The following is a 25,927-nucleotide window of genomic DNA, read 5'->3' as shown; positions in this document are numbered from 1 at the left end:
GCCTATTTTCTTACACTGTTGATAATGAGCACAATGTGTAATTTTCATAGTAAGAAAAAGGTATTTTGACAAAACCAAGAACTTCCCGCCAGAGCACGCGGGCCCGTGGCACCGCCGAGCCTGAGCAGCCCGCCTGAGCCGGCCCACTGCCCAGGCGGTAACAGCCACGTGCTGAGGAAGACGAACAGTTCTTACCGGACACAATTACAAGACAGGAAATTCTTTATTTTCAAAGAGGATGTATCTTTACATAAATCTACAACAGAGAATTCACATGTAAAAAAAATAAACTATATTCCAGGACACGGTGCTCTGCACACACACCCCCTCCTCCCAGGGCGAGCTCAACACCAGAACCGACAAAACCCAAAGAACCTCAACATTTCAGGAAATCCTGAAGCCAAGCCACTGCTGCGCTGACCTGGGTCCCAGCACCTCCCGTCCAGCCACGCTGCACCCGCGGGGTCCTTGCCACAGGAGCAACCAGCTTCTAGAACGGCCGACCCGTCTGGACGTCTGCTTCCCCAGGACAGTTACAGATGCGTCTGTAACTGTCACTCTCTGTGTGACAAGGGCCACTGGAGGGTCCGGGAAGCCTGTAGAGGGCGGCCCCTCCACCTGCAGGCTGTGTCCCTGCACTCGGGACCCAGGGAAAGGCAGGGCAGGCCGAGGTACACGCTGCGCCTCCGACTAGGGACGGACACCCCCTGCAAACCCAGAGCCTGAGAACTGGCCCGGCCGCCCCCTGGCCCAGGCAGGGATGTGGCCACCCACACCTTCTGGGGCCTGTCCACAATGCACTGGCCTCCACTGCCAAGGTCTCGGGGTGCAGACGGGATCAGAGCCCTGCAGGGAGGGTCCTCTGGCCCGGCGGCAGCTGCCTGTCAGCGCTGCCTTGCAGCCCCGTGTCCGCACCCTGGCTCCCAGCACAGGCAGCATGACGCTTCAGGGGCCACGGCTGAGCGGGCAGAGACGCCGGGGGACAGACAGGTGCAGACGGCCAGCTCCCAGCCGCGGCTCCTGAGGTGGCATCAGAGGTGGGCACCAGCCTGCGCCCCCCCGACGAGGGCCCCGCGCACCCTCGCCAGCTCTGCGACACCAGCAGGACCTATCGGGGTCCCGGGCTCCTGTTCAAGTCGGAGCCCCGCCTCCTTCCTGCGCCCGCGCCCAGACGCTGGTAACCTGCAGGGCGTCGGCCTGGTCCTCTGCGGCCCAGGCTCCGCAGGATGAGGCGAGCGAGCCGCCCACCTTCTGAGAAAACTCTTCCACCCTCCTGCCAACTGGGAGACTTCACAAAGAAGCCAAGAGAAGACAGGCTTTGCGAGAGCTCAGCTGCCGCCGCACGCACACACTCCTACCTCCGCCGCGCGGGCTTCGGGAGACAGACGGGGGCTGAGCGCGGCCGCCTCGCCCCGAACGCGAAAGGCCTCTACACGACGGGCGGAACCCCCGGGCTCGGGGTTTTCCAGAAAGACTCCGCACACACCGGCCACCGCCGCAGGCAGGACGCGAGGACAGAGAACCGCGGGCCCGACCATCTGCCCAGCAGACGAGGGGGCGGCCCTGCGGAGGGCAGGGCGGCGAGGCCGGGCCACAGCCCCAGGCGGCACCGGGTCCCAGCGCCTGCACCAGGTAACAAATCCTCAGAACCGGCACAGAACGGTTACTGGAAAAAAACACAACTCGTGCTAAGTTGAACGTCACCTTTTTGTAATAAAAAATTAAAAACTTTTGTCGACTCTGAACACAATACAGACTAGGAACGCTTCGCAGACGGCGCGAGAGGAACTGGCAAGAAACGCCACCAGCCACTCGGGGAACCTGCTGGTGGCGGACACGCCCCTCCGCCAAGTCCTCTTCAGAGGGGGCTCAGGCCAGGGCTGCCGGGTCCCCACGCCTGGACGCCTGGACGAGGGGAGCCCGGGGACCGCACCACGCCACCCCAGCCCGGGCCCGGCCCCGCCCCAGCCAGGCCCCGCCCCCGGCCAGGCCCCGCCCCCCTGCCTAGCAGTCGCTCTTCCACAGCTTGATGGTCTTGTCGTTTTCCAGCGCGGCCGAGGCGATGATGTTCTCCGTCGGGTGGCACGCCGTCGAGATGACCACATCTGAAAGCAGACAGTCACCAGCAGGGCCTCCTCCGACCAGCTCGCTCCAGACCCGCCCCCTCCGCCGGGAGCCCACCCACTGTGCGTTCAGCACACTAGCCGGTGGGCCAGCCGGAGGCAACAGGCCGGGATGCTGGGAGCTCACCTGTGTGGCCCTGTAACTTCTGCACAATCTCCTTCGTCTGCAGGTTCCAAATGTACACCAGGTTGTCCTCCGAACCCGACACGATCCACTGGCCACAGCAGCGGGGACACGGGGTCAGGGCCGTGGGAAACGGATGCACATCTGCCCCACGTTGGGGAGGTCACAGCCCCCGGCTTCTCTCCCCTCCAGGACGCCCCCTCCACCCCGGCCACCCATCGGCTCTGCTGCGCCTCGGGGCGGCTTCCGGGCGTAAACTGGTTTCTCAAATCAGCAGGTTCTAAGTTTGCCGTCACTTAAGCTCGGCCGCACGGCACCACCTACTCCTTAGAGCGGGAGGGTCAGGCGGGGAGACACGGCCTGTCGGGACCCAGCGCCAGAACACCGCCGCGGCACCGCAGCGCAGGGCCTCTGCTGGACAGAGGGGCCAGATGTGACAGGACGTCCCACAAGCGAGGGATAGTCACCGGTACTGTGCAAAGTGTGACTTCGTTCACTTAACAACCAGAAGCGTCGCTGAGAGTGAAGCGCCCGTCTGTGGGGATGGGAGACACGTACCTTCCCGCCAGTGACAGAGAAATTAGCGAATATGCAGTACTTCTCATTCTTGTGGCCCGTGTATGTCTTCAGACACTGAAAGGCGGGGGCCGCCTGCGGTCAGGACGGCCGCACTGGCTGACCCTCGCCAGCACCCTGCAGCCGACCCAATGCCCGGCCCAGCCTGGCCCAGCCCTGCCCAGCCAGCTCGCCAGAGCCCGAGTCTGGGGAAACTTGCACCAGACGGATGCCAGGAAGCCCCGCCCGCCCACGCTGCTCACCTTCCCTTTGCTGTAGTCCCAGAGCTTCAGCGTGCTGCAAGGCAGAGGGCGGGTCAGCGTGCTCTCGCCTGTCCCCGCTCATCCCTCCCCCAGGACCTGGGGACACTGGGGAGCAGAGCACGGGAGCCCCGGGCACGTGTCCTTCGAAGACACTTTTGTGAAAGAAGCTGCTGGGTGTCCCCTGGGCCAGTAGAGTCCTCATCTCCACTAGAAGGGGACGTGGGAGGTCCTGCTCCAGACACGCCCAGAATATGTTTCAGTGGCTACTCTCTCCTCCTCCCACGGGGGCCGACCCCGCGAGCCCCCAGCCCACAGGGAGGCCGAGCGCCACCAACCTCCCAGAGGGCGGCCGACAGCCAGTGACATCTTCCCTGAAGCTTGTCGGGGAGGAGAGGCCGGGGCAGATCGGGGAGCACCTCAAGGCCTCCGTGCCCACCACCCCCTCAGACAGGAGACCTGGCCACAGTGACCACAGTGAGCACGGAGCACAAGGCCCGAGACTGGGCCCCCCAAGTGAGTGGCGCCCGGCCGGAAGCCCTCTGGAGAGAACCTCCTTTCACGCCCACCCACACGGACAGGATCACTTACTTGTCCAAGGTCGCGGCCAGGATGTACTTGCCATTCGGAGAGAACTTCACGAAGGACACGGGAGGGTTGTCGTCATCTGCATGGAGCACAGAAATGGCTGCACGCGGGCCCTGGCTCTGCCTGGGGAGCAGGGACGGCAGCTCCCCCACCAGGCTGCCCAGCGAGACCATCGCCACTGTGCCAACACCGCCCCTCCAGCACCCATCACTGGTGCCAGCGTGAGCCAGCTCTCCCGGGGACCCCATGACACGAGGGCTTCGGAGCAAAAGCCCTGCAGCCAATCGGCCGGGCCTTCCCTCTTCGACACAGCAAGGGAGGGGCTCCAGGACGGATGTCCTCATGGGAGAGTTTGCAAAGACCCAGCGAAACTCAGAAACTACTTCCACTGAGAAAAAAGTGGCCTGGGTGAACTACCTCGGGTATTTTCCTGTTGCCTGTTACAGCAGGAGATGCGTAACAGTCCCCAGAAACCCCTCTCGTGATGTCACACCCGCACCTTCGCTTCTGACACTCAGGCTGAGGGCACACCCGGGCAGCCGCGTGGACGCAGGTCAGAGCCATCACCCTCCTTGAACGGCTGGGGAGGGAGCTGCACATTCAGAAAGCATCTTGGCCACATGACAGCCCCAGTCCTCACGCCGGGGCGGTGGGGGGGGGGGACCCCAGCCTGAGTGAGGAGCCAGTGTGCACCCTGGTGTGGGAGCAGGTGAGGCTGTGTGTCCCGCACACCGGGAAGAGCGAACCCCGCATTACCACCTCGGGGGACCCAGGCCTGCCTCCCGCGCACCGGGGGCCTCTGCTCCCTCTGACTGGTCCCAGACACTGGAAAGGCACAGGAGAAGGCGTGAGGCCGTGCAGGTCCCTGCCCCCGGGGAGCAGGGCCGTGCAGGGGGCCTCCCCAAAGCTTGGACAGGGAGGCAGCGCCAGATCTATCCCCGAGCTCCTTCAGCAAAGCATCTCAGGACTCAGCTGCCGACGTCCCGAGACCTCAAGTTAGAAACGGGACAGAGACAACGCCGCCACCCCTTCCATCCTGACTCTGCCCTGCCTGGGCTCCAGTCCTGACCCCAGGCTGTTGGCTGCTGGCTGGCTGTTAACCTCTCTGGGCACCAGCTTCCCGCCCAGCTGCGTGGTGGCTGCAAGGATCACGTGCGGTAACACAGCTGAGCCTGTGCTGGGCACTGACAGCCAAGGACACACCCCACCCGCCAGGCAGAGATGGCTGCACTGACAGCCAAGGGGCGATGTCGCTGTCAGGAGTAAAGGTAAGCCCCAGGAGGGTGGCCTTGTAGACCAAGAGAACCACAAGGCCACTGTTAGGGGCTAAAATGTGTCCTGCCCCAAATTCTCACGTTGAGGCCCAACCCAGGCACCTCAGGCTGCAGCTCCATCAGCCCAGAGGCCCTTAAAGGGGGCGTAAGTTGGAACGAGGTGACTCAATCCTGGACTTCCGGCCTCCAGGACAGGGGACAGCCCACCTGGCCTGCGGCGGTTCTGTGTTCTATGCCCCTGTGCCCTGTCCCCTCCTCTCTCGCGGAGCCCACCTGCAGCAGCAAAGCCCTTCCAGGCGGACTTGAGGGGGCGGGCCTTCTCTGCTCTCCTGACTCAGCCCTTCCAGGGCTCTGTACCTCCCTGTTACCCTCACAGGCCCAAGGCCACGGGGGGGCCAATCCCCCTCCCTCCAGCCCCACACACACCATGCCGAGGCGGGGCTGTCTTTCCATCTCGTCCCAGCCTCCCCTCCCCCACAAGGCACAGTCTACCATGTCTTTAAGACCTTGGTGCCTCTCCCCCATCCTCCCCGCCCACCTGAGGCACTCCCAGCACACAGGGTCCTAGGGGCTGGGGCTCCACCCATCTGCTCAAGGAACAACCTGAGCGGAGAGTCCCCCAGGCCGGGGAGGGAGACATGGGTCTGCTGAGCACAGGCAGAGTCCCAGGGGCTCACGGGTCCTTCAGAGGACACGGCCGGGCAGCCCCAGGGGAGGCTGGACGGCAGAGTCAGCCAGGAAGGAGCCAGTGGTGGGGGATGATCGAGAGGAGGATTTCCCCCAGGGAGCAGGTCTGGGACAGGGAGGGAGGCTTCCAGAAAACCACAGAAGATGGAGGGCGGGAAGAGTGCGGGAGGAGCCCGCACAGCGGACCCCCTGACGCCCCTTGGAGGACAAGGCCAGCAGACTCACCGATCAGCGTCTTCAAGCACTGGCCCGAGGCGGTGTCCCAGATCCGACTGCAAAGCAAGAAAGACAACATGATTTTAAGAAGCAAGTGACCACAAGTAGTTCTCCAGCTCTGATTCGAGTGCATTTCAGGACTGACACACAACTCGTCTCATTTTTCAGTTACGACACTCCATCTGCTCACTCACAGGGGGGGCACGCACACACGCACACGCAGGCTACGTCAGTGCTCTGACCTCCTCTACCGTGAGTGCAACAGGTGGAACCACGAGGAGGAAGTGTCTGCCCCCCGCCCCCCCGGCCCACCCCCAGGCCACCCTCCCCCCACCCCCCCCGGGCCACCCTCCCCCCGGCCCACCGCCAGCCTCCCTCCTTGCAGGTCCCTCCACACAAACGTGCCGGGCGCACGACCCCCGGGGGAGAGGGTTTCCATAGCCACAGGACACCGTGCGCACTGCTGTGGCATCCTCTACTTTAGGGGCAAGAGGGCTCATTCAAGGAGCCACTGCCCCAGCGGACGTGCGGGCGTCGCGCTGCTCCGACGCCCGCTGTTTCTGTGATTTCTGCCCCTACGCCCCGTCTGGAGCGCCCTCACGTGTATCGGTGCAGGCGCGTCCATAGCGGGTTTCCAGCAAAGGGGCGCAGGGTCGAGGGCACACGCATTTCACAGGTAAGAGCGCACAGGTGTCCCCGTGTCACCTCTCGCATCTCCCCCCACCTGCTCTGCACGCCCTCACTCGGGACAAATCTCAACGCCCCAGTACCATTACTGGGGCGGGTCTCTCCACGTCTGCTTATTGCCACAACAAGGCCCCCCTCGGGGAGTGACTCCCGCCCCACCTAGGCGGCCGTCCTCCCAAGTCCTTGCCCATCGGCAGGTGCACTGACGGTGCCTCAGGTTTGGACACCCAGAAACAATCCTCACCCCTCTTCTCTGTTCAATATTTTTCCTTTTGTTTTCTTTGGTGGGGGGTAATTAGATTTATTTATTATTTAATGGAGGTACCGGGGACAGAACCCAGCACCTCGTGCATGCTAAGCCTGAGCTCCACCACTGAGCTACACCTCCACCCCGAGAGCTCAGCTACGCTGCTGAGAGTTTTAACTCCATTTTGTGTAGGTGGAAGGGTCTAAATGGAACGGCTCACAAGTATCAGCCCAGGACATGAACGCGCCGGGTCCCTGCCCCTCCCTCTGGGCTCTGTGTCCCTCAGTTACATGTTACCACGTCCGCCCTACGGGACCTGCCCTCTCTCGTAGCCGTGCTCCAAGTGCCCTAAGGTCTGGTGACTGTTACAGAGGGAGCCTGGTTCCCTTCTGCTCTCTGGTAACTCCCAGGAGAGAGAGGAACTGTCAGTTTTCAACACCGACCTCCCTGTTCCGTAGCTGGCAGGGCCCGGTGGCTCGGAGCCGGTTCCGAGCCCGACATACCCAGACCTCAGACCCCATCAAGGGACGGCGGGCAGGTGCTCATTCCGGCCTCCGTCTCCCTGCTGCGGTGCGGGGACGGCGACCACCCTGTACCCACGTTGCGGGGCTGTCCTGAGGGCTAAATGAGTCCACGGCTGTGAAGCGTCGGTAGTTTTAACTCCACAGAGCGCACCCTGTGCCACCTACACAGACACGCCTCTGCCCAGCGCTCAGTCACTGTCACCTCCGGTCGCAGTGACGGGGGCCCCAACGGCGCTGAGCAGCTGAGGGCGCGGGCGGGCCTGTCTGCTCCCAGCTCCAGCAGAAGCGCACTGAGCACGGCACCGCCTGTCACACGTTTCTTAGACGTTTCTTTAAAAGACAGTATCGGCCTATTTTGCTGCAGTTTTTACTAGGAATGGCCGCGGGATTCTACCAGGTGCCTGTCTGACGTGTGCTGGTGTAATCATGCAATGATCCACCTCCCGTGTCAGGTACGTTATTACCATCCTCTCAGGGTGCGGGAGCCCCCGGGGACAGAATCCTACTTTTCCAGCCACCACCAGACTGTCTGTAATGCTCTCCTGCCAATGCTGACATCAAGCTTCCTCTGGCTTTCTTTTCTGGACCAGCAGCAAAGCTTGGGGGTGAGGTCATGCTGGCTCCAGAGGTGACCCGGGGCTCTCCGTCTCGTGCTGTGGTCTGAACAGTTTCAGCAGCCTTAAGGCTCTGCTCCTTACTCGGGTCCAGGGCAAAACCCGACCTTTGCTCACCTGTCTCCGTCTCTGCCGCGTGACCCCCTCCCTCAGTTTAGGAAATGTGGATTCAGCCCGGTCTACACGTCCTGCTCAGAGGTGGGCCAGCCCCCCCCCGGCGCCCCCCCGCCCCCGTCTCCTGCTCTCTCCTTGCTTCGGCTCCTAGACGAACTGCTTTACTAAGAGCACAGCTTATTTTACTTTCCTACGTTTCTCCCTTTCTTATCTTTGAACTTGGTAAGTTTGCACCTACATTTTTTGGCGGGCTTCTTCTCTTTCAGCTTCTTCACAGAGCTTTTAGAGCCAGTCCACGAGCAACCCTGAGGCTGTCCCGCACTCTCAAGAAAACAGACCTTCTCTGTTCACCGCACACGGGCCACTCCTCCTGAGTGGCAAACACACAGCGTGGCAGCGCTCGGACCCGCGGAGCCCCACGGCCTCCTTCGCGGCTCAGCGGCACACTCACTGCCGCGCGGGACGTGTTCGTGCCCCGTAAACCCCTAGTTCTCGGCCGCATCTCCAGGGCTGCGCTCTCTACGTGGGTGGGTCCGTGAGCTCTGCCTGGTTCATCCCGGTCCCCGGGGTCAGTCCCCCTTCTGCTCCGGACCCGCCCGACACCACTCACGGCCCCTCTACCCCAGGCCCCCTGAGCGCTCTGCCTCAGCTGTGCTGCTGGAAGACAACGGAGAGTCGGAAGGGTTTTAAACCCAAACCTGACAGCCTCTCTTTAATTTTCTTCTTTTCTAATTAAGAAGAAATTTTATTTGCAAATGTGTTTGTACATGTTTTCTTACCCACTTTCTGTCAGTCGTTATATTTTACGTATTTATCACTTAAAGTTTCTACGTTCAGAGATTAAAGTGTTGCGCTCATAATTGAGAGCTGTGAATTTAACTTTAGATCTTAGTCTCCCTTTTCCTTTATCATTAACTCTCTTTGAGCTACTTTTCCCAACATCAATTCACTTTTAGTTTTCTTTTTCAGAGACGTGCACTTCATCCAGACACAATCAGACTTCAGTGCGTCTCGGCGCTCGCAGTCTTGTATTTCTTTTTTTTTAATTGAAGTATAGTTGATTTACAACGTGTCAGTTGCAGGTTTACAGCAAAACAGCTCAGTTACAGACATGTATTTTCTTTTTCAGACTCTTTCCCGCTGCAGGTTGTTACAAGGTACTGAACGCTGGCCCCGGCGCTCTACGGTAGGTCCCTGCTGATCTGCTTCGTGTGGAGCCGTTTGCACCTGCTGGTCCCCATCTCCCAAGCTACCCCCACCGCCGCCGGACGGCCCCCGAGGGCGCTCAGCCCGCCCGCCCGCCGGTCACAGCTAACCCAGCGAGCTACACGCCCCCCGCGCCGCGTTGACCTGGAGCGCTGGCACTCTGCTTTCTCTTACTCGCTTTACGTTCGCCAGATGTGGATAAGTCCCTAGTGCACTTCCTGTCTCCCCTGTAGTGGGAAGTCCCACTTGGGCCGCCCGCTCAGCCGGGGCATCGCCTCCTGCCCGGGAACGAGTGGGTCGTGACACGGCCCTCCCAGCCCAGACACCGCCCGGCGCGCTACACCCAGCGTGCTGAGCCACAGCTGAACACTACCCGGACGTTTTCCCCCATGTCTCCTGAAGAATCCAGAAAACACCGGCATTACAGACTCCAAGCTCTACGAGCATCACCCACGTAGACTGAACAGACGTCCTGCAGGAGACGGCGTCCCACATCGCTCTCCCCTCACCTTCCTTGGGCCAGGGTCTCTGCTGTGACCAGCCCCCCCATGCAGACTCTCATCTCACCCCTTCCTCCCACCTCACCACCAGCACCATGGGCCCGGGACCCTCTCGATGTCCACAGGCGCCACATGCAGGACAGCAGCGCCCCCGGCTCCCCGCCTGGGGCCTCATTGGTGACAGGAGCCTGCACTCCCAGCCACGCTCACCACCCCTCTACAGTCTTCCTCTGAGGCACCTGCTCCCCCCAAGCTGTCCTGAGCGTCTGGCGACCTGCCAGCAGCCCCTGCTGGCCACGAGCTCCTAGGGGCAGAGGCTCAGCACTAGAGGCACAAACAGCGCAGCGGGGCCTTTATCCAACATGTGCGGACTTGATGCGGGAAAGCGTTTCCACTTACCAGAGCCCATCGTAACTACTGGAGACAATCAAGGATCCGTCACGGTTAAAGTGAACCTGAGAGCGAGGGAGGGGAGGAAAAAAGAAACTCACTGTTAAGTCCTCAGCACAGACCGCGGCTTCCCCAGGGGCCCTCCCGCTCACCAACGCCCCCCGACGGGGGCGCACACACCCGGCTGCACTGTGAGCGAGTGCTAAATCCCGCCGTTTCCCCAAAGATTCCTGGAGACGCACCAGCAGCACAGGCAAAACGTTCACTCGCACCTGGTGCCTCAGGCGGCAGTCGGGCTGCTTCCGGACCACCGCCTGCACCCCAGGAAGAAAACCAGCCCTGAAGCTCGCCCTGAGGGTGCGGCTTCCACCGAGAAAGAGGAAGGTCGGCAGGAGAGGCGCCCAGTTATTCGCGCACTCCAGTGCTTCCTCTCTGCCACGCATCCCTGCCCGCTGGGTGCTCCCAGACCGCAGGACGCCCAGATGACTGCCCCGAGTGCCCAGACACCAACCGCTGGGCACACTGGAGCTGGCTCCAGCCTTCCAGAGGGGACAGGCACAGGGTCCAGGCTGCCCCAGACGCCAGGCTTCATGCCTGGGAAGTGGTGAGGCCCGCCAATTCGATGCTGGCCCATACGTTCACACCAGTTACTTTATCTGGGTGCCTAACTCCGCCCACAACAGGGACAGGTGCACAGACCTTCTGATAAAGAAACGGCAGCCTGATGAGTCCCTTCCTCATAACTGGCTAACCTCTGGGCTTGTCCTCTTTCTTTTTTCCACCTGAATCTCAGTGGAAACGAAAGGAACCACAATGTCAGAAGCTAGAGCTCATCATAAATTTCCACCACTTGCGTCTGCGTCCTGGGCAGGATAAGCCTCCTTACAGCAAACACCCGCTGTGGACCCCCGATTCCTGCTGCGAGCGACGCATTTCCCACCGGGCAACCCGCACGCAGGGCACCTGGTTCACTCACTTGGGGCCAGGGAGCCAGTCTGGCCCCACCATCCAGGCCAGCGTCTCCACCTCACGCCACCGACTTGCAGACACACTTTCCTTTGCCAGGGGCTGTCCTGTGTAGCAGCTCCCTTGTCCTCGACTCACGAGATGCCAGGACCTCTGGCAGTGACAACCTAAAATGTCTCCAGACACTGCCAGGTGGCCCCGAGACAAACACACATGCACAGAAGCACCTTGAGGGCTTTGAAGACCCAGCACTGGGCCTGAGAATCTGCATTTCCAGCACACTCACAGCAGAGGCTGGGCCGGGGACGCCCACCTGCCTGGACTGTCAAGGGGCACGCGAGGAGCCGCACCTGCCACCTGGACTGTTGAGCAGCCTCAGCAGAGCAGCGGCAGGCGAGATGAACTGGACAGAGGCCACAACCCAGGACACCTCCAGGACACCACGTCAGCACGGAGCCAACACCGAAAAGTACTAAAACCACACTTCACGTTCTTCTTTGTGGGAAACCTGGAAGCCTCAGTGTTCCACACTCAGGGCCCGCCCCAGTCTGGGTCCCTGCGCTCGGCGCTGCCGCCGCGTGCGGCCAGTGTGGCTGTGCCCGCTCTCATTCCGCTCCCACGGCGGTGCTGACAGCAGCCACGACTCAGCCTTCCCCATGTGCTCGTTAGCCTCCCAAAGAGACTTTCTCTAAAACTCACAGCAGTCATTCTAATCACATTCATCCCTTTGAATCTGCAAAACGCCATCTGACGAAGCCCCCACGCTAGATGAGAATGAGCTGTCACGGGCCCCAGCTCCAGGCTTTGCTGGTTCCCCACCGCGTCCAAACGTCACCGCCAGCAAACGCAGCAGGGCTCTCCCTCGCAACCAGCGCTCAGAGGCGAGAGCAAGACAGCCCGCTCCCCACGTTCCAGAAGACGGCCAGGAGAGCCAGTGCTGCAGAGCAGTGAGGGCAGCGAGCCAGACCCTCATGGGGACGCCCGGTCTTGACTCAGAAGAGCAGTCGCTTGAGCTGTCTGGGGGTGACACCTGCAGACAGATGAGTGGGCGCGGGGCACCAGGCCAGGAAACAGTGGGTGAATGCGCGGCCGGGGCACGAAGCGGACAGTGGGGCTTCAGGTAAGAACTGACGCGGCGATCCAGGCGACAGGACAGCAGCTGCACTGAAGCGGGACGAAGCCAGCAGGATGCCCGCGCCGAGGGCGTGAACCCGGGACAGGGCCACCAGAAGGCCGCGCACGCGCACACGCCCCCGCCGCGCCGCTGCAGAAACGCGCGCTATCAGCAGAGACGCTCCCCGCGCTCCCTGCCGCGTGTCCTTCGGGGTGACTGGCCGGGGGTGCGCCCACCAATGCGGGCGCCCCTGACGCCTTTCTGAGGGGGACGAGTGGGGGCAGGGCGCCCCGGAGCTGCAGCACCACTGCTGTCTGAAAGGAGGTAATCCTAGAAATCACAAATGTTAAAAAACCATTTTTAAGGGTAACCGCCAGCTGCTGGCAGTTGACTCCGAGGTGGGAGCTCAGGAGAATGTCTACTTGCAACACTGCGCAACCTTTTTTAAAAACTGTTTTTGTAAGAAACAAAGACTTTAAAGACCCTGCACCGTCATGAGAGAGAATCCCAACCTGACCACCTAACACAGAACTCTCAACTCACAGCTGTCGCTCCAGCTCATTTCCCGGTCACCTCTCGCGTGGTTGCTTGCTGGACGGTGTCCCCACCGTGGGGGACAGAGGAGCGACGGCACGGGGCCAGGAGGGCCGCAAAGCACCCTCCCCGTGGCCGCCACCTTCCCCGGAGCCCCTGGCACTGGCCTAGACAGCGGCGCAGCGAGGACCCTGCCCCGAGGCCAGTGCCCACGTGGCCCCAATGGGTCGGGGCCCTGCATGCCGTCTCAGCTGGACTTCCGAGGCCAAAAAACGCTATCAGTCGCTCACCCCCACAAGTTTAGAGCCTGAAAGGACCATCTGCCCGGTCACACCAAGTGTTTACACGTGATTCCTTCCACTTTTCAAAAGGCAAACTTGGCTAAGAAACCACCTTAGGCTCTTCGCTAACAAAGAAATACTTCGACCATTTTTATGCAAAGCAACTTAGGCCCCGTGCATAGTTTAACCCCTGCTCGTTCACGCTGCGCCGACGCTCGGTATCTGAGGCGGCAGGCCCTGCGCCACAGGCGGACCGCATTCGTGGGCTCCATCCTCCAATGTCTCACCCACGACTGGGCCACCCCCCCTCAAGTTACCTCCACTCCACACACCTCATCCACGGTCATACCTCCAGGCCTGGCTGCCTGCCTGTCCCATGAGACTTGGTTCAGGGCGCCTCCCCAGCACCGCGCACACCTGCCCTCCCGTGGGGCACAGGGCCTTGAGCTCTCGGTCAGGGTCCCCAGGGCCCCATCCCTGGTCACCGCTCTACTGCTGGGTGACCGGCAAGAACTCAGCGGGACACCAGCCACACGCACGGCTCAGAGGGACTTACAGCTGAGACCGGGTCCGAATGTGCTGGCAAAGTCTTGAGGCACTTGCCCGTCTTCACATCCCATATCCTCACGCTCTCGTCAAACTGAAGACAAAAGAGGACATCACAGTGATTCCACAGGGAGGAAAGGTGAGGACAGGTTTCCTGGAACCCGAGACCTGCCACTGCCGCCCCCAGGAGCAGCACAGAGACTCTGCTCAGCCACCATCCCCACCACAGGGCCGGGACGTCCGGCGCGATGGATGCCCACCCCCCTACCCCCAGAGAGGCCAGCGTGCTCACCGAGCCTGAGACGATGAGGTTCGACTGGGGGTTGAAGTTACAGCAAAAGACGTAATTACTGTGTCCCTTCAGGGTTTTCAGACACTTCCCCTACAATAAAGTTCTGTCAGACTGTCACTCCCGGCGGTCATTTCCCCGAATATCAGCTTCAGGCTGGACCCACCACAGCTGCAGAGCCCCTCTGACGACAGGCAAGGCTGTTCCCCAACTTGGCTCCCGCCCGCACCCCCAGCCACTCAGGCCTCGTGGGAGGAGTCGGGCACACACCGAGCTCACGTCCCAGATCTTCAGGGTTTTGTCATCTGAGGCAGAAACAAGGAGGTTGGAATCTGACGACCAGGCCACATCCGATATTCCCTGGGGACGAGACACACAGTCACCACCTCGATGGGGCAAACCGGGCCCAGCCAGCAATGCCCAACTGAAGATGGACGAGCAGGCCATCCACGCTCGGAACCCCCAGCTCTGCCGACCATGCGGCCGGGACCTCAGGCCCCGAGGAAAAGCCTGCTCTGCGGGCTAGGCCATGCCGTACAGTTGGGCAGAAACTCGGCCGAGGTCGTCCAAAGTATTTGCTTGAGAAACAAGAGACAAATAACTACCCAAAACACTGGAGGGGTGAGAGGGACTCAGATCTTAACCAACAAGCCCAGGAGATGGCCCCGACCCAGCGTCCAGTAGCAGCTCCAGGGTGCAGGGCCCAGACCTACCAGCTTGTGACCAGAGATGGTTTTCTCAAATTTCCCATCATAAGCTCCCCAAATCTTAATGAGCTTATCTGCAGCTGAAAGAAAGGTGTGAAAAGCAACGGGGGTCTTCGGTCATCCAGAGGCCAGTCTGGGCTGCCCCTCAACACAAGCCCCAGCGGCCATGTGAACCCTCAGGAACCCCGAACACGGCCACGCACAGGGAGCAGCGGTCCCCGCCCCCCCCCCCCCCGCACAGTCGCATGGGCACAACTTCAACAGGCAGTGACTTCCGCACAGTCACAGCAAGGGACATGCCGCTTGCCACAGCGGAGGGTCAGAAAGCGAGGCCCCCCATCCATCCTCCCGGGCTCCCTGCCTCTTCCCGCAGCCGTGGTCCCGGCACCTACACGAACTCGCCAGCCACTCCCCATTCGGGCTGAACTTCACGGAGGACACAGCTTTCGTGTGGCCAGCCAGGGTGAATTTTAGAGCGTAGTTGGGTTTCACAGGTGTAGGCTGTTAGAGAGAGTCCCAGTCAGCAGAAAGTCGCCACCGCTGTCCAACTCAGCTGATCGCCACTTTGGATGTGAGTCCCAAGGCCTGAGCTCAAGCGCACACCTGTCTTTTGACAGCACCTCCTCCAACTCTCACCTGTCCGGATGTCACCTTTCAGACTGAACGTGCCTAACCTGAGCTCGTTACTCCCCTCACAAACTCTGCCTCTCCCATAGCCCCCTCCCCCGCCGCAGACAGCCCCCCATCCTGCCAGGCACGGGGAGGCCCCTGGAGGCAACGCCCACCCCAGCGCGGCTGGAAGCAGCACCTAACATGGCCATACCACGGAAGCCCCACCAGCGCCAGCCCCGGTTCCGCAGCCCCTACCCCAGCTCAGCCTCCCCCACGGCAAACCACGCTCGCTCCCTTGCTTAAAGGCCTGCCTGCAGTCTACATGAGGGTGGGGCCAGGGCGGGGGTCCTCGGTCAGAGATGTTTTCTGAGTCCCACAGAGACTCTTCCAATCAAGACCAAGGACCTGCGTGGCTGACAGAAGCCCCCCGCCCCGTGACAGGCCAGGATTCCCGGACCTGGCACAGAAGCAGCACTGGTTGGGGATGTGGTCGAGGAATAACAACTGGCAACATTTAACTGACTCATGGGCATGAAATACTATTTCCAAGCCCCTTCCAGCCTCGGTGCCCCAGCAGTCCCCCGGCAGTGCCCCAGCAGTCCCCTAGGAGCCCGCAGGACGCGCCTTGCTCTGCGTGGCCGATGATGATGGGGTGGGCTGTGCTCTGGCGGCCTCGGTCTCCGGCTTCTTCTCCTCGGTTGCCATGGCTCTGAAGCCCACCGGGCAGGGAGACGGGGTGGAGTTCACGGCTCCAAGTGGAGGCCCCGCCGTGGGAACGGCTCTCTGCTAATCAAAACCTACAATGGGGGACCGAAGCCAATAAACAAACCATATTTCAAAAATTAATTTGCAGGAAAAATAACTGAAAAACCTCCAACCACCTTATTGAGCCCTATAGCAGCTACTGCTCTGAACCAAGGACTCTGTCACCCTAGCTCCAGGCTAATGCCTCTCAGACCTGTGCCGCCCTCACCCACTGTGGTCAGAGACCCACCCTCAAGGGCGCCTATTTTGTCACCCACGTGTCCCCAGGAACACAGCACAGTCCACACAAACAAAACACAATTCTCTTCAAAGAGCCCTTGATGCATTTTAATAAAAAGATCAAATTCTTCTTGTCAGGAAACAAACGTGCCAAATTACAAGAGACTGAACTGCAGGGCGTAGAAGGTTGGGAACTCATCCCAATCCTCCAGTGCATCCCAGTGATGCAGCGGTGCCAACAGCCACTGAAAACACGAGAGCTCACCCTAGGGGCCCACACCTCCTGGTGGCTTGGAGGTCTCCATGTGCAGGCTGCAGACACAAGGCTGCTTCCAGAACGCAAACGAGCAGAAAGGCCCTCGGTCCCCTGGCAAGGTGACCACAAGACACGGCCGAAAAGCACAAACCAGAGCCAGCCCTGCCCACTGGAGTCCCCACCAGACAGCCTTCCGCAGAAGCAGCCTGAAGTTCGCACGGACACTCTGCAAGCAACACTCACTGCAGAGGATGGACAAAGACTGCAGCTCAATTAGGTTTCAGCCTGAAAATGGGAACTACTCAGTAAGTAACTGCTTTCCTCTATCACAGAAAGATTCCGTTACTTGGATACACGGCACAGAAGCACACCAGGTGAGTTTGAAACAAGGGAACACATTACTCAATTGAGGCGAGCAGCCAGGACATTCTGCAAACATCACAGGCATCCAACTCCCAGAAGCTGCACGACTGTCTGTCTAATGAGTCTATGCATTGTAAATTCGGGCTTGGTGCTTAAAACTGGAAGCTTGCACAGGCTTCTTGTCACACCAAGGCGAAACAGAAGCTGTCAGAGAACACGTCTCCAGGTCTCTGTCCATCCAAGAGGAGGGGACAGAAATTATGATGCAACACAGCTGCGCAGAGTGCCGCGGGGCCACAGCCGATTACTTGCAGCCGGGATCCCAGCCTCGGATGGATCCCACAGCACCTAAAGTCCCAGCACTTGGGTGGAGAAGGGGAGGGGCAGGTCAGTAAACCCGCCCGGGGACAAAGTGCCGGCACAAAGCTGGTACTCAGAATGCTAGCTACTTGGTGATTATCTTCAGTGCACCCAGGCCGAGCCAATTAACCCAAGTGCTGCCTTCCCCCTGGTGGACTGGACCACTGGGGGGGGTGGGGAGCCAAGGAAGAGAGCTGAAAAGTCCATTTCACAGAACCCAGCGTCTGAGGAAGCCAGACCACGGCAAGAGCTGAGAGAAGGGTAGCCCGTGGCCCACCCTAGCTAAACACCAGTAGGAACAGAAGAGCCTCCGTCTGGAATGGAAGTGGCAGCTCAGAGGCCGGATTTGATAATAAAAACCAAGACCCATCAGGAGGTGGAGCGTGACTCCCACAAGCTGTCTGCCTTCGGGTCAGGGTCAGGGATGCAGTTGGTGGTCTTACAGACACGGCGGCCCACCCCTCCCAGCTCAGCCTCCTGGCCTAATCCCTGCCCGGCCCTTCAGCTAGCAAAACAGGAACACACAAAAATCCAGCCGAACTTCGAGAAACACTATTTCTTGACTCAACATTTGGAGCTGGGCTCTGAGCCCTTGCTCCCCGCCCCCTCTCGGCACTGGCACCGGGTAGGCCTGACCATCTAAGGCTGAGCCTCCCAAACTTATGAGTGCTCTCCCAGATTGTTTGTAAAATGCAAATTTCTGGGCTCTACCCCAGAGACTGGGCCCGCTGGTGTGGGAAGACAGGACAGAACGGGCCAGCCCCACGGAATGAAGGAACTTGGCTCTCCTCACCCCAGCTGGATTCTCAAACAGGCTTAGGGTTGCAGCTTACCTGCCTGCCTCCTATGGGGCTGGGCCAACCTTAGAGGCAGTGTCTAGCACAGGACCTGCCAGAGTGCGATAACGGACCTGGGTGGGTAGAAACGGGATGAGAAGGCTACAGGGAGGCTCGTACACACCCCCCAGGACGGCTCTACCTGACTGGGACCCTGGGCTCTCGGGGAGAGAGGGGGCCTGGCTGCCCGGGCCAGGGGCGAGCAGCAAGCCGGGGTGGAGGCGTTTCTGCAAGAGGAGGACAGAGGGGTCTGCGAGCCACATCCAGGCACTAAATGGCTCAGTGGGTCTGGGGTCTTTCTTTGGAGGCAAAGGGAAGATGCACGCGGGCTGCAGGAAGAAGTCGCAGTCCCGGGGCCGGGGGCTTGTCACCTGCGCGCTGGGGTCCCCGGGGCTCGGCGGCGGTCCGTGCGAGTCCGTCTGCGGCGGGCTCGGGTCGGGGGAGGGGGCCGCCGCCGGCGGGCCGAGCGCTGCGCGGGGAAGGGAGGCGGCGGGCGCGGGGCGTCTGCGCCGGGAGGCCCGGCGGGGCTGGACCCGGGCCGGGCCCGCGGGAACACGTGCGTCGGCGGGCGGCTCGGGTGCGCGGGCGTCCGCCCCGGCCCCCGCGCTCTCCGGACGCGCCCGCCAGCCAGGCGGCCCCCGCTTACCTGCCGGACGGCGAGGGGACGGGGGCTGGCACTCGGGGCTTCACGTCGGCCGCCGCCTGGGCGGGAGCCGGGCCGAACTCGACTAGGCGGCGCGGGGGCCAGCAGTGCGCGTGCGCGTGCTCGAGGGGCGGGGGCGAGCGGGGCGGGACAAACGCACAAAGCCGGCCTCTCGGAGGGGAGCTACGGGCAGCGGCGAGGGTCAGAACGCCTCGGCCAGGCTTAACGCCTTAAAGGGATAGTGTGCTGAGCGCGCTTCCTGCTTAAAAGGCATTAGCCCCAAAGGCGGCGGGTTCCCGCCCTTCTCCAGCACTTTCTGAAAACGGAAGTATGGTGATGCCTACAGGAAAGTGCTGGTGCGCCGCTCGAATGAGAACATCCTGAGCTCGCCCTGCAGCGGCGCCCCAGGGAGAAGCAGAGCTCCCCCCGGGATTTGAGGGGCGGCGGGGCCCTGCCGTTTCTTCTGGGATGGGACACCCGTGGGGTCGCGTCCCTCCGTCGTCGCGGACGCCGGAGAGCGGCGGCTGCCGCGTCCAGAGCGTCCGGCCGGCCTCGGCAGTGCTTTCCGGGTAGTGTCTCCGTTAATGCTCGGGACACCCCCGTAGAGGGCCCTTACCTTGCAACTTTGAAATGAGGAACCTGAGCTCCAAAAGGTGCAGAAAGAACCCGGACTCTGGGAGCTGCGTCCCCTGCACTCGGCCCACCAGCTCCCCCGCGGGGCCGCCTGCGGGGTTGGCGGGGTCTTCCCGCCCCTCGGAGCAGGGAGCCCGCGGCCCGCACCTGCTGTCTCCTGCGCCCCCACCGCGGAGATACAGTCACTGCGTGCAGGCTGCTCTATTGTCTGCTGGGTATGACCCAGACAGGTACCACCACCTCCAGTTACAAATGGGGAAGGGGTGGCGAGAGAGGACGGCTCAGGGGCACAGGGAGAATATGGAGCCGGCGTTCTGGCCCCGAGTCCCGCACGCTCTCAGCCCGCTGTCCCACTTCTGCGAGACACATGGGCCTTAGAGTCGTGGAGGTGGTCATGATGTCCGCAGCCCCATGGCCGCACCCCTGGACCGCGGGTAGAATAGCATGTAGTCTCATTTCCCAGCTGAAAATGGAAACACCGAATATGTCACAGGAACCTGTGGAAACCGATGGACAGAGCCTTTGAAATGGAAATGCCCAGGGAATTTGAGTTGTGTGGTTGTCATGGATACAGGAGCCAAGACTGGCGGCTGGCTTGAGTTCCCCTCCCAAGGAGGACGCAGGGTCAGCAAAGTCCCTATCTGCCCCCCAGCCACCAGCTGGTTGTGGCTCTCTGTCCCCAGGAGGCCTAGGCGCCTTGGGCCAGCTGCCCTGGAGCTTGAGGCAGTGACTGCCAAAGGCAACAAAACCAGGTCAGGATGAAGCAGGGCGTCTGCATCCCCCTGGCTGCCTGGGCCCGAACAGAGCTCATTAGGGATGCGCTCCATTATATGGCTCTCAAAGCTGGTTGCTTCCCTCCATCCTACCCCAGTCCCATCTCCCAACTGACCTTTCCAAAGCCTCCCTGAAGCACAGCCAAAAAAACTTGTAAAAACCCAGCTCTGAGCTGTCACTCCCCAGTTTAAGACTCAGAGCTGGCTTCCCATTGCCCTTGGGCCCAAACCTAGACTCTGCTGGTGGAGTTTACCAGACTGGCCTCCCCCTGTAGCCTCATGCCACCCCCAAACTGTGCACCCCATGTTCCAGCCCCAAATTGAAAGTACTTGCTGACCCTGGAACTCAGAACTCAAACCAGATTCCCAGGTAGACTGGTCTGGCCTTCCTCACCCCAGGAGATAGAGCCTTCCAGAAAAGCTTATTAGAAAATGAGAAAGTCTAACTCTGTTGAGGTTTGGGTTGTTTTTTTGTTTGTTTGGTTTTGGTTTTGGTTTTGGGTTTTTTTTTGCAGTCCATCCCCGCAGTCACAGCTAAAATCCTGGAACCAAAGAATATGGCAAGTAAGGCAGTTGAACCATAGCAGGCGGTTTGCTTTATTGTCTAAGTTTTAAATCCTTTTATTTCCCTCCCAAAATGCAGTCAGGCTCTGAAAAATCCCAAGTAGAAATGGAAGAGAGGATTAAAAACTAGAAAAGGGGAAAACATCTTGGAGATTTGGGTTTTTTAGAACATTAACTGGGCTTTGGCCAATGGGAGCTACTTGGCAAATGAACCTATTGCCATGAACAATTTTCATAAATACAACATTTCTCAAGGCTGTCCCATCAGCTGGATAACATGAGCACATCTGGGCACCCTCCCCACTCACTCGGGTCCCTCCACCAGGCTCTCCTCCTCAGGGCACCCTTCTCCCCCTACAGCCAATGCCCGTTCACTTGGGACTCCTCCCTTGACCTCCCAACCAGATGAGTCTTCCTGGCTGTGTTTTCACAGCTCCCAGTTCCTCCCCAGTGGAAACCCTCATCTTTCATTGTGATTCCTGCTTCAGTGTCTCCTGGCTGAGTTGGCTTGGGCTCCAGGATGAGAGAAGAAAGAGGAGGTGGAGATTTATTCTTTAGTAAGTTTGTTACATATGTTATGTCCTTGCACCTTCACAACAACCCTGGGAATTCAGTACCTTTATTCCTTTTCACAAGGAGAAAACTGAGACTCAGAGATGTTGAGAAGCTGCCCAAGGACCCACAGGCAGTAGGCACAACCATGGAGTCAGGACTGGTGAAGACAGAGGCTGCACTCCCATCCACCAGTCTCCCCAATACATACTCTGTTGTGCTTATCAGATGGATGGAGGGTGGATGGGTGGGTGGGTAGTTGGGTGGATGGATGCCTGGATGGTTGGACAGATGGATGGATGAGTGGTGGAGAGTTGATGGATGGATGATGGATGGATGAATGCATGCATGGCCGGGGGGTGATTAGATGGATAATGGGTGGATGGACGGATGCATGTGTGCATGGCGGGGGGGAGGTTAGATGGATGATGGGTGGATGGACGGATGCACGTGTGCATGGCCGGGGGATGATTAGATGGATGATGGGTGGATGGACAGATGCATGTGTGCATGGCGGGGGGGTGTTGGATGAATGGATGGTGGGTGGATGGATGGATGCATGGATGGTGGATATGTGGATGCAGGGTTGGATAAGTGGATGAATGAAAAGCGAGAGAGCAACCTGTGTCAACAGGAGGAGTCAGCAAGGGTCTATGGAAGTGGCAGAACTGAAATTAAGAGCATCACCTTGTTATAGGACTTGAAGCTTTTGAAAGCCGTCTTTTGTCACCTAGTGGTACGTACTTCATCAGGAACGGCACTCTCAGGGCTTGCTGGGAGGTGACCGAGGAGCAGACCTCACGGCCGGGATGCTGTGGTGCCCCTCACAGCAGGCAGAGCTGGGTGCGGAGGACTGGCCCTTAATGGCCAAGCCCAGAGCTCTGGATTCCACGGCAGTTGATGAGGGAGGTTACGGAAGACGCCCAGGACCCCGGGCCTCCAGGCCCTGCTCACCAGATTGCCCGACTGGACGGCCCACCTCTGCTAGGCCACCATTGCAGGGAGCTGCTGGCGCTGCCTGGAGACTGCAAGGCTCCTGCCTGCCAAGGTCAGTGGGGTTTTGTGTTAAAATTCCTTTTCCCCTGGAAATGACACCAGGGCAGCCGGTTTGGGAGACCGTGTCCCCCTCTCCCCTCAGTCTCTGCTGTCCCTCCCCTCACACCTCCCCGAGGCCCATCAGGACAGGCATCTCCCCCGTGACCCCAGGGGCCCAGCAGGCCTGCAGCTCTCAGCCCCGGTATCCAGAAAGCCACTTCTAGTCCCAACTGTGCCCCCACCCTTGAATTCCTCCCTGGCCTCAGTTTCCCAAGAACAGAAAGAGCAGAGCAGACAGGAGAGAAAACAGCTCTCGACAAGATGTGATGGTGGGGTTTCTCCTTACAGGGCCTTTGCCAGGGTGGGCCCCCCACCATGAACCATCCCTCGGCTCCCTTCTCCTTCCCACCAGCAGGGAAGCACCCTGACTCACCTCCAGTCCCGGTGCCGCCTCCCAGGGAGGCTGCCCATGCAGGTTGCCTGGTGCTGTCCTGTGATAGGACTGAAGGCCCTGGCCCCTGGCCCCCCCTCAGCCCCAAGGGGTGGGACAGTCACCTGAGCTGCCCCTTCCTCGAGGACCCCGGGCTCAGCCCTAGGCCCCGCCCCCTGCCCCCGCTTCCACCTCCGTCACTGCTTCGGGCTCCTTCCCAGAGGGGACGCAGGAGGTCCTGCATCAAGATCCTCCACGTGAATGAGTCCTGGAACATCCACATCCACCTCCTGTTAGATCTAAACCTATCCTGACTGAACTTCAGGTCCCCGCGATGAAGTCCCGCTGCCCTGAGCCCCCGCCCGGCTCCAGGCCGGGGGTCTCCGGTGGGCCCTCTCCAGGCAGAGCTGGGCACCAGGAGCCAGGCTGGGCGGGCGGGTCGCCCCGGAGGAATCCTTGGAATGCAGCTCCCACTTCCAAAGCCAGGCCCCACCTGTTCCGGTCTGCAGATCGCCTCCCCACCTCGGCCTGGGCGAACCCCTGTGGTTAGCAAGTGAGAAGGAAGAGCTCCGGTGACAGGCGAGATGGAAATCAGCCCCACAAAGCCAGGGGATTTTTTTTTCAAAGTCTTTAGAGGCTTTTTCCAGGTTGGGGATGGGGGGGCCGGGTCTGGATTGGGCGACAGCGGTTTACGGGGTCATTTTTAAGGACCATGCATTTGGCTGCTAGCAGGCCACCTGTGTCTCCCCCTCACGGCAAACTGTTCCTGTGTGTACGTGCTGCATGAAGCACTGCGGCTGTCCTTCCCGAGAGCCCACTGCGTGCCTGCCACTGGCCTAAGGGCTCTAGGCACAGTCTCCTACCACCCTGTCCACCCACCCGCCGCGGCTGCAAGCTCCTCAGATCTTCACAGCTGGGGAAGACAGAGGTTCAGGGAGTCGCAAGACCAAACTGAATGGCAGGGCTGGGGCTCGACCCTGCCCTTGGCCTCCAGAATCTGCCTTGCCCCCAGGGACGCGGGGCCCTTTCCCGGGTGCACAGGCACTGTTTCCATGTGGCTGTGGTCACAGCAGCCCTGCAGTCAGCCCTGCGTGCTCACGGCCTGTCACGAGCTTTTCCCACGGGGCCCCACGCCGCCCTCTCCGTCCCCTTCCCACGGCCCTGTGTGCACTTGGGTCATTTCCAGGGTTTTCTGTCTACGATTGTTTCTGTGGGATAAAGTCCAGGAGCCCGACCGGGTCACGAGATGGGAACATTCCTGATGGGGACACGTAACCCAGGGAAAGAGGGGACCTTCATGTGGGCAAGCGAGTGTGCCAGCCTGGGGTGCGCCCCTCGCCCAGGTGCCAGAGGGGACCACAGGGCCCAGGAAGGGCGCACAGAAGCTGGGCAGACCTGGAGCCTGCCTTTCTGGGTTTCCCACAGCTCGCTGAGAATTCCCTAACAGGAGCAGCCAGCCTAAAATAGAAACGCTGACACAGGGGAAACACCGGGGCCAAAGTCTGTGCCCAGGAGCTCTCGCTGCCAGCAGGCAGGCTCCCTCCACCTCTGGCTCCCCCAAGGAGCCTCAGGGGCCCCTCCTTCTGCCCCTGGGCGGCTGTCTCCTCTGGGGTCTTTAAAACCCCCTGCAAACAGCTAAGGGCCTTGCATTGGCAGGGAACGTGGACGCAGCTTCTCTGAGGCTGGCCTGCAGCCTGGGCTTACTTGCAGCTGTCTTCCTGTGTGAGCCGGACCTCGGGCGGGGTGGGCGGCAGGGGGTGGCGTGGAATTGGAGGCAGGGAGGGCTGCCCTGCCACGCCCAGCCCCGTGGCCAGAGCTTCCAGCCCCCAGGCAGATGGGACAGGCGCTCCCCACTCTGGGCCTGCTTTGGAACGTGGGAGCAGGTTCCAAGCTGGGGCTGCCTGGCTCTGTCTGGGGCAGAGGAAGTGGGATGCGGGTGCCCTGACTGGCTGTAATCTCAGACACCAGCTGTGCTGGAGCCGCCAGGGACCACCGAGGAGGGCCTACGAGGGAAGGGAAGACCATTCGCATAAAAGAAACAGTGGTCCCTGGAACCCAAACCAAAGAAGGGCCTCCGTGCCCTTTAGGACACACGGACCCGGCCGCAATTCCCTTCTGGGAACCTTTCCCTCCGAAACAGCTGCAGAAGCTGCAGGCCGCCCGAGGAGGCTCCTGGCCGCCTCGCTTATTTATAGCGATGAAGCCATCAGAGGCAACTTGAATGTCCAGCCCTGGGGGAGGAGGGGGTCAGCCACGGTGCATTGCGTACTGGGACGTTCTGCAGCCTCCAAAGCAGTGAGGCAGCTGGGGACGTCGTACCACGGGGGGCCGTGCCACGGCCGGGGCAGGGAAAAAGGAAAAGCAAGCGATGGAAGAGGGTACACGGGGCAGCACGTTCTGTGGAACAAAGCTGTGTGTGGGGAGAAAGTGAGAGTCTGCAAGGCACAGGCCCTGGAGGGCTCGAAACCTGTCCCAGGCGTCCAGGGGAGGGACCTAGGAAGGATCCATTTTCCTTTTACACCACTGGAATTCTTCCCATCAGATGTCTTTTGTGAGTAAAGGAAGTAGCAATGGGTTCCGTTCATTTCCACCACAGGAGAATGACACACAGCTGAGCGAGGCCGTTACAAATATCTCTCTGTCCCGTCCATCCCCATCCCCAGCCCTTCTCATCCACCAGCGTCCCTGGAACCAGCCCAGGTACCCAGTGCTGCCAGGGGCTGTGGATGTGCAGCAGGCCACCCAGGTCCCCTGCCCTGAGGACCTCTCCAACTAAGGGGGAGCCAGACCCACAGGCCAGTGGTTCTAGAACAGGCTTCCAGTGGGTTGGTGGACCATCCAAGAGGCCTTCCCAGATGCTGTTTGACCAGAGGCACCGGAAGAGCAGAGGCCAGGGGTGTGGGGAGCGAGGGGCGAGGCTGGAGGAAGAGGGGAGATGTGACTGGAGAGGCGAGTAGGGCCCAGCCAGCAAGCTGCAGGGAGGGCAGGCTTAGGGTGCAGAGATAGCATGGCCCAGCTTGGAGCCCCCTGCGGCCGAGACCGAGGCCGGGAGACGGCTCCAGCCGGCAGGGAGCGAGCCCACAGCACCCCACGCCAAGCTTGCAGAAGGTCAAGAAGACATGAGGATGAAAGAGGCAAGCCTGGGGCAGCAGCGGAAACGGGGCTGGGAGCAGGGCTCTGGGCGCGGACCGAGGCACCCCGGGACTGGCTGCGTCTCCCAGGGCGGCCTCGGTGGGCTCTGCTGCCCTCGCTGCAAATGGGGGTGGAGCTGCCTTGTCGGGCCCTCGTGAGAGCAAAGAGCGTGAGTCTGAGGCCCTCAGCCCAGCCCCCGCTAGGAAAG

General features: G+C 60.7%; 1 protein-coding gene and 1 long non-coding RNA gene across 8 annotated transcripts; one reads left to right on the top strand and one right to left on the bottom strand.

Annotated features, from left to right (window-relative positions):
* Positions 1–204: 204 nt before the first annotated feature.
* Positions 205–18,756, bottom strand: WDR5 (WD repeat domain 5). Of its 7 annotated transcripts, XM_032478873.1 has the most exons (15): positions 18,604–18,750; positions 17,955–18,031; positions 15,783–15,955; positions 14,939–15,047; positions 14,553–14,626; positions 14,110–14,199; positions 13,843–13,932; positions 13,561–13,644; positions 10,119–10,174; positions 5,837–5,883; positions 3,654–3,729; positions 3,066–3,099; positions 2,806–2,880; positions 2,251–2,338; positions 205–2,105 (listed from the first exon to the last, which is right to left on the bottom strand). In XM_032478873.1, exons 3-15 carry the CDS (start codon positions 15,861–15,863, stop codon positions 2,005–2,007), a joined length of 1,005 nt encoding a protein of 334 aa, XP_032334764.1. In that variant the 5' UTR covers positions 15,864–15,955; positions 17,955–18,031; positions 18,604–18,750; the 3' UTR covers positions 205–2,004. The 7 variants fall into 7 exon arrangements, 2 of the variants coding, with proteins under 2 accessions (XP_032334764.1, XP_032334765.1); XM_032478874.1 differs by lacking the exon at positions 17,955–18,031 and having other exon boundaries at positions 18,604–18,755; XR_004319571.1 differs by having other exon boundaries at positions 2,045–2,105; positions 2,251–2,880; positions 15,783–15,975; positions 18,604–18,751.
* Positions 18,757–18,817: 61 nt separating this feature from the next.
* LOC116663315 lies at positions 18,818–21,993 on the top strand. Its single transcript, XR_004319569.1, has 3 exons — positions 18,818–19,463; positions 21,004–21,127; positions 21,857–21,993. It is a non-coding gene; the product is annotated as an uncharacterized LOC116663315 (long non-coding RNA).
* Positions 21,994–25,927: the final 3,934 nt, after the last annotated feature.

Source organism: Camelus ferus, chromosome 4 (assembly GCF_009834535.1).
Source record: "Camelus ferus isolate YT-003-E chromosome 4, BCGSAC_Cfer_1.0, whole genome shotgun sequence".
In the NCBI taxonomy this organism is placed as follows: domain Eukaryota; kingdom Metazoa; phylum Chordata; class Mammalia; order Artiodactyla; family Camelidae; genus Camelus; species Camelus ferus.
Note: the sequence above shows the minus strand (reverse complement) of the source record. Positions and strands in the feature narration are given on the sequence as shown.

Coding starts and splice junctions, on each gene's coding strand:
- WDR5 (XM_032478874.1), bottom strand. CDS start 15,863: ATGGCAACCGAGGAGAAGAAGCCGGAGACCGAGGCCGCCAGAGCACAG. Junction 2,881..3,065: donor GGGACTACAGCAAAGGGAAG/GTGAGCAGCGTG, acceptor CCCGCCTTTCAG/TGTCTGAAGACATACACGGG. Junction 2,339..2,805: donor TCTCTGTCACTGGCGGGAAG/GTACGTGTCTCC, acceptor TGCTGTGGCCAG/TGGATCGTGTCGGGTTCGGA.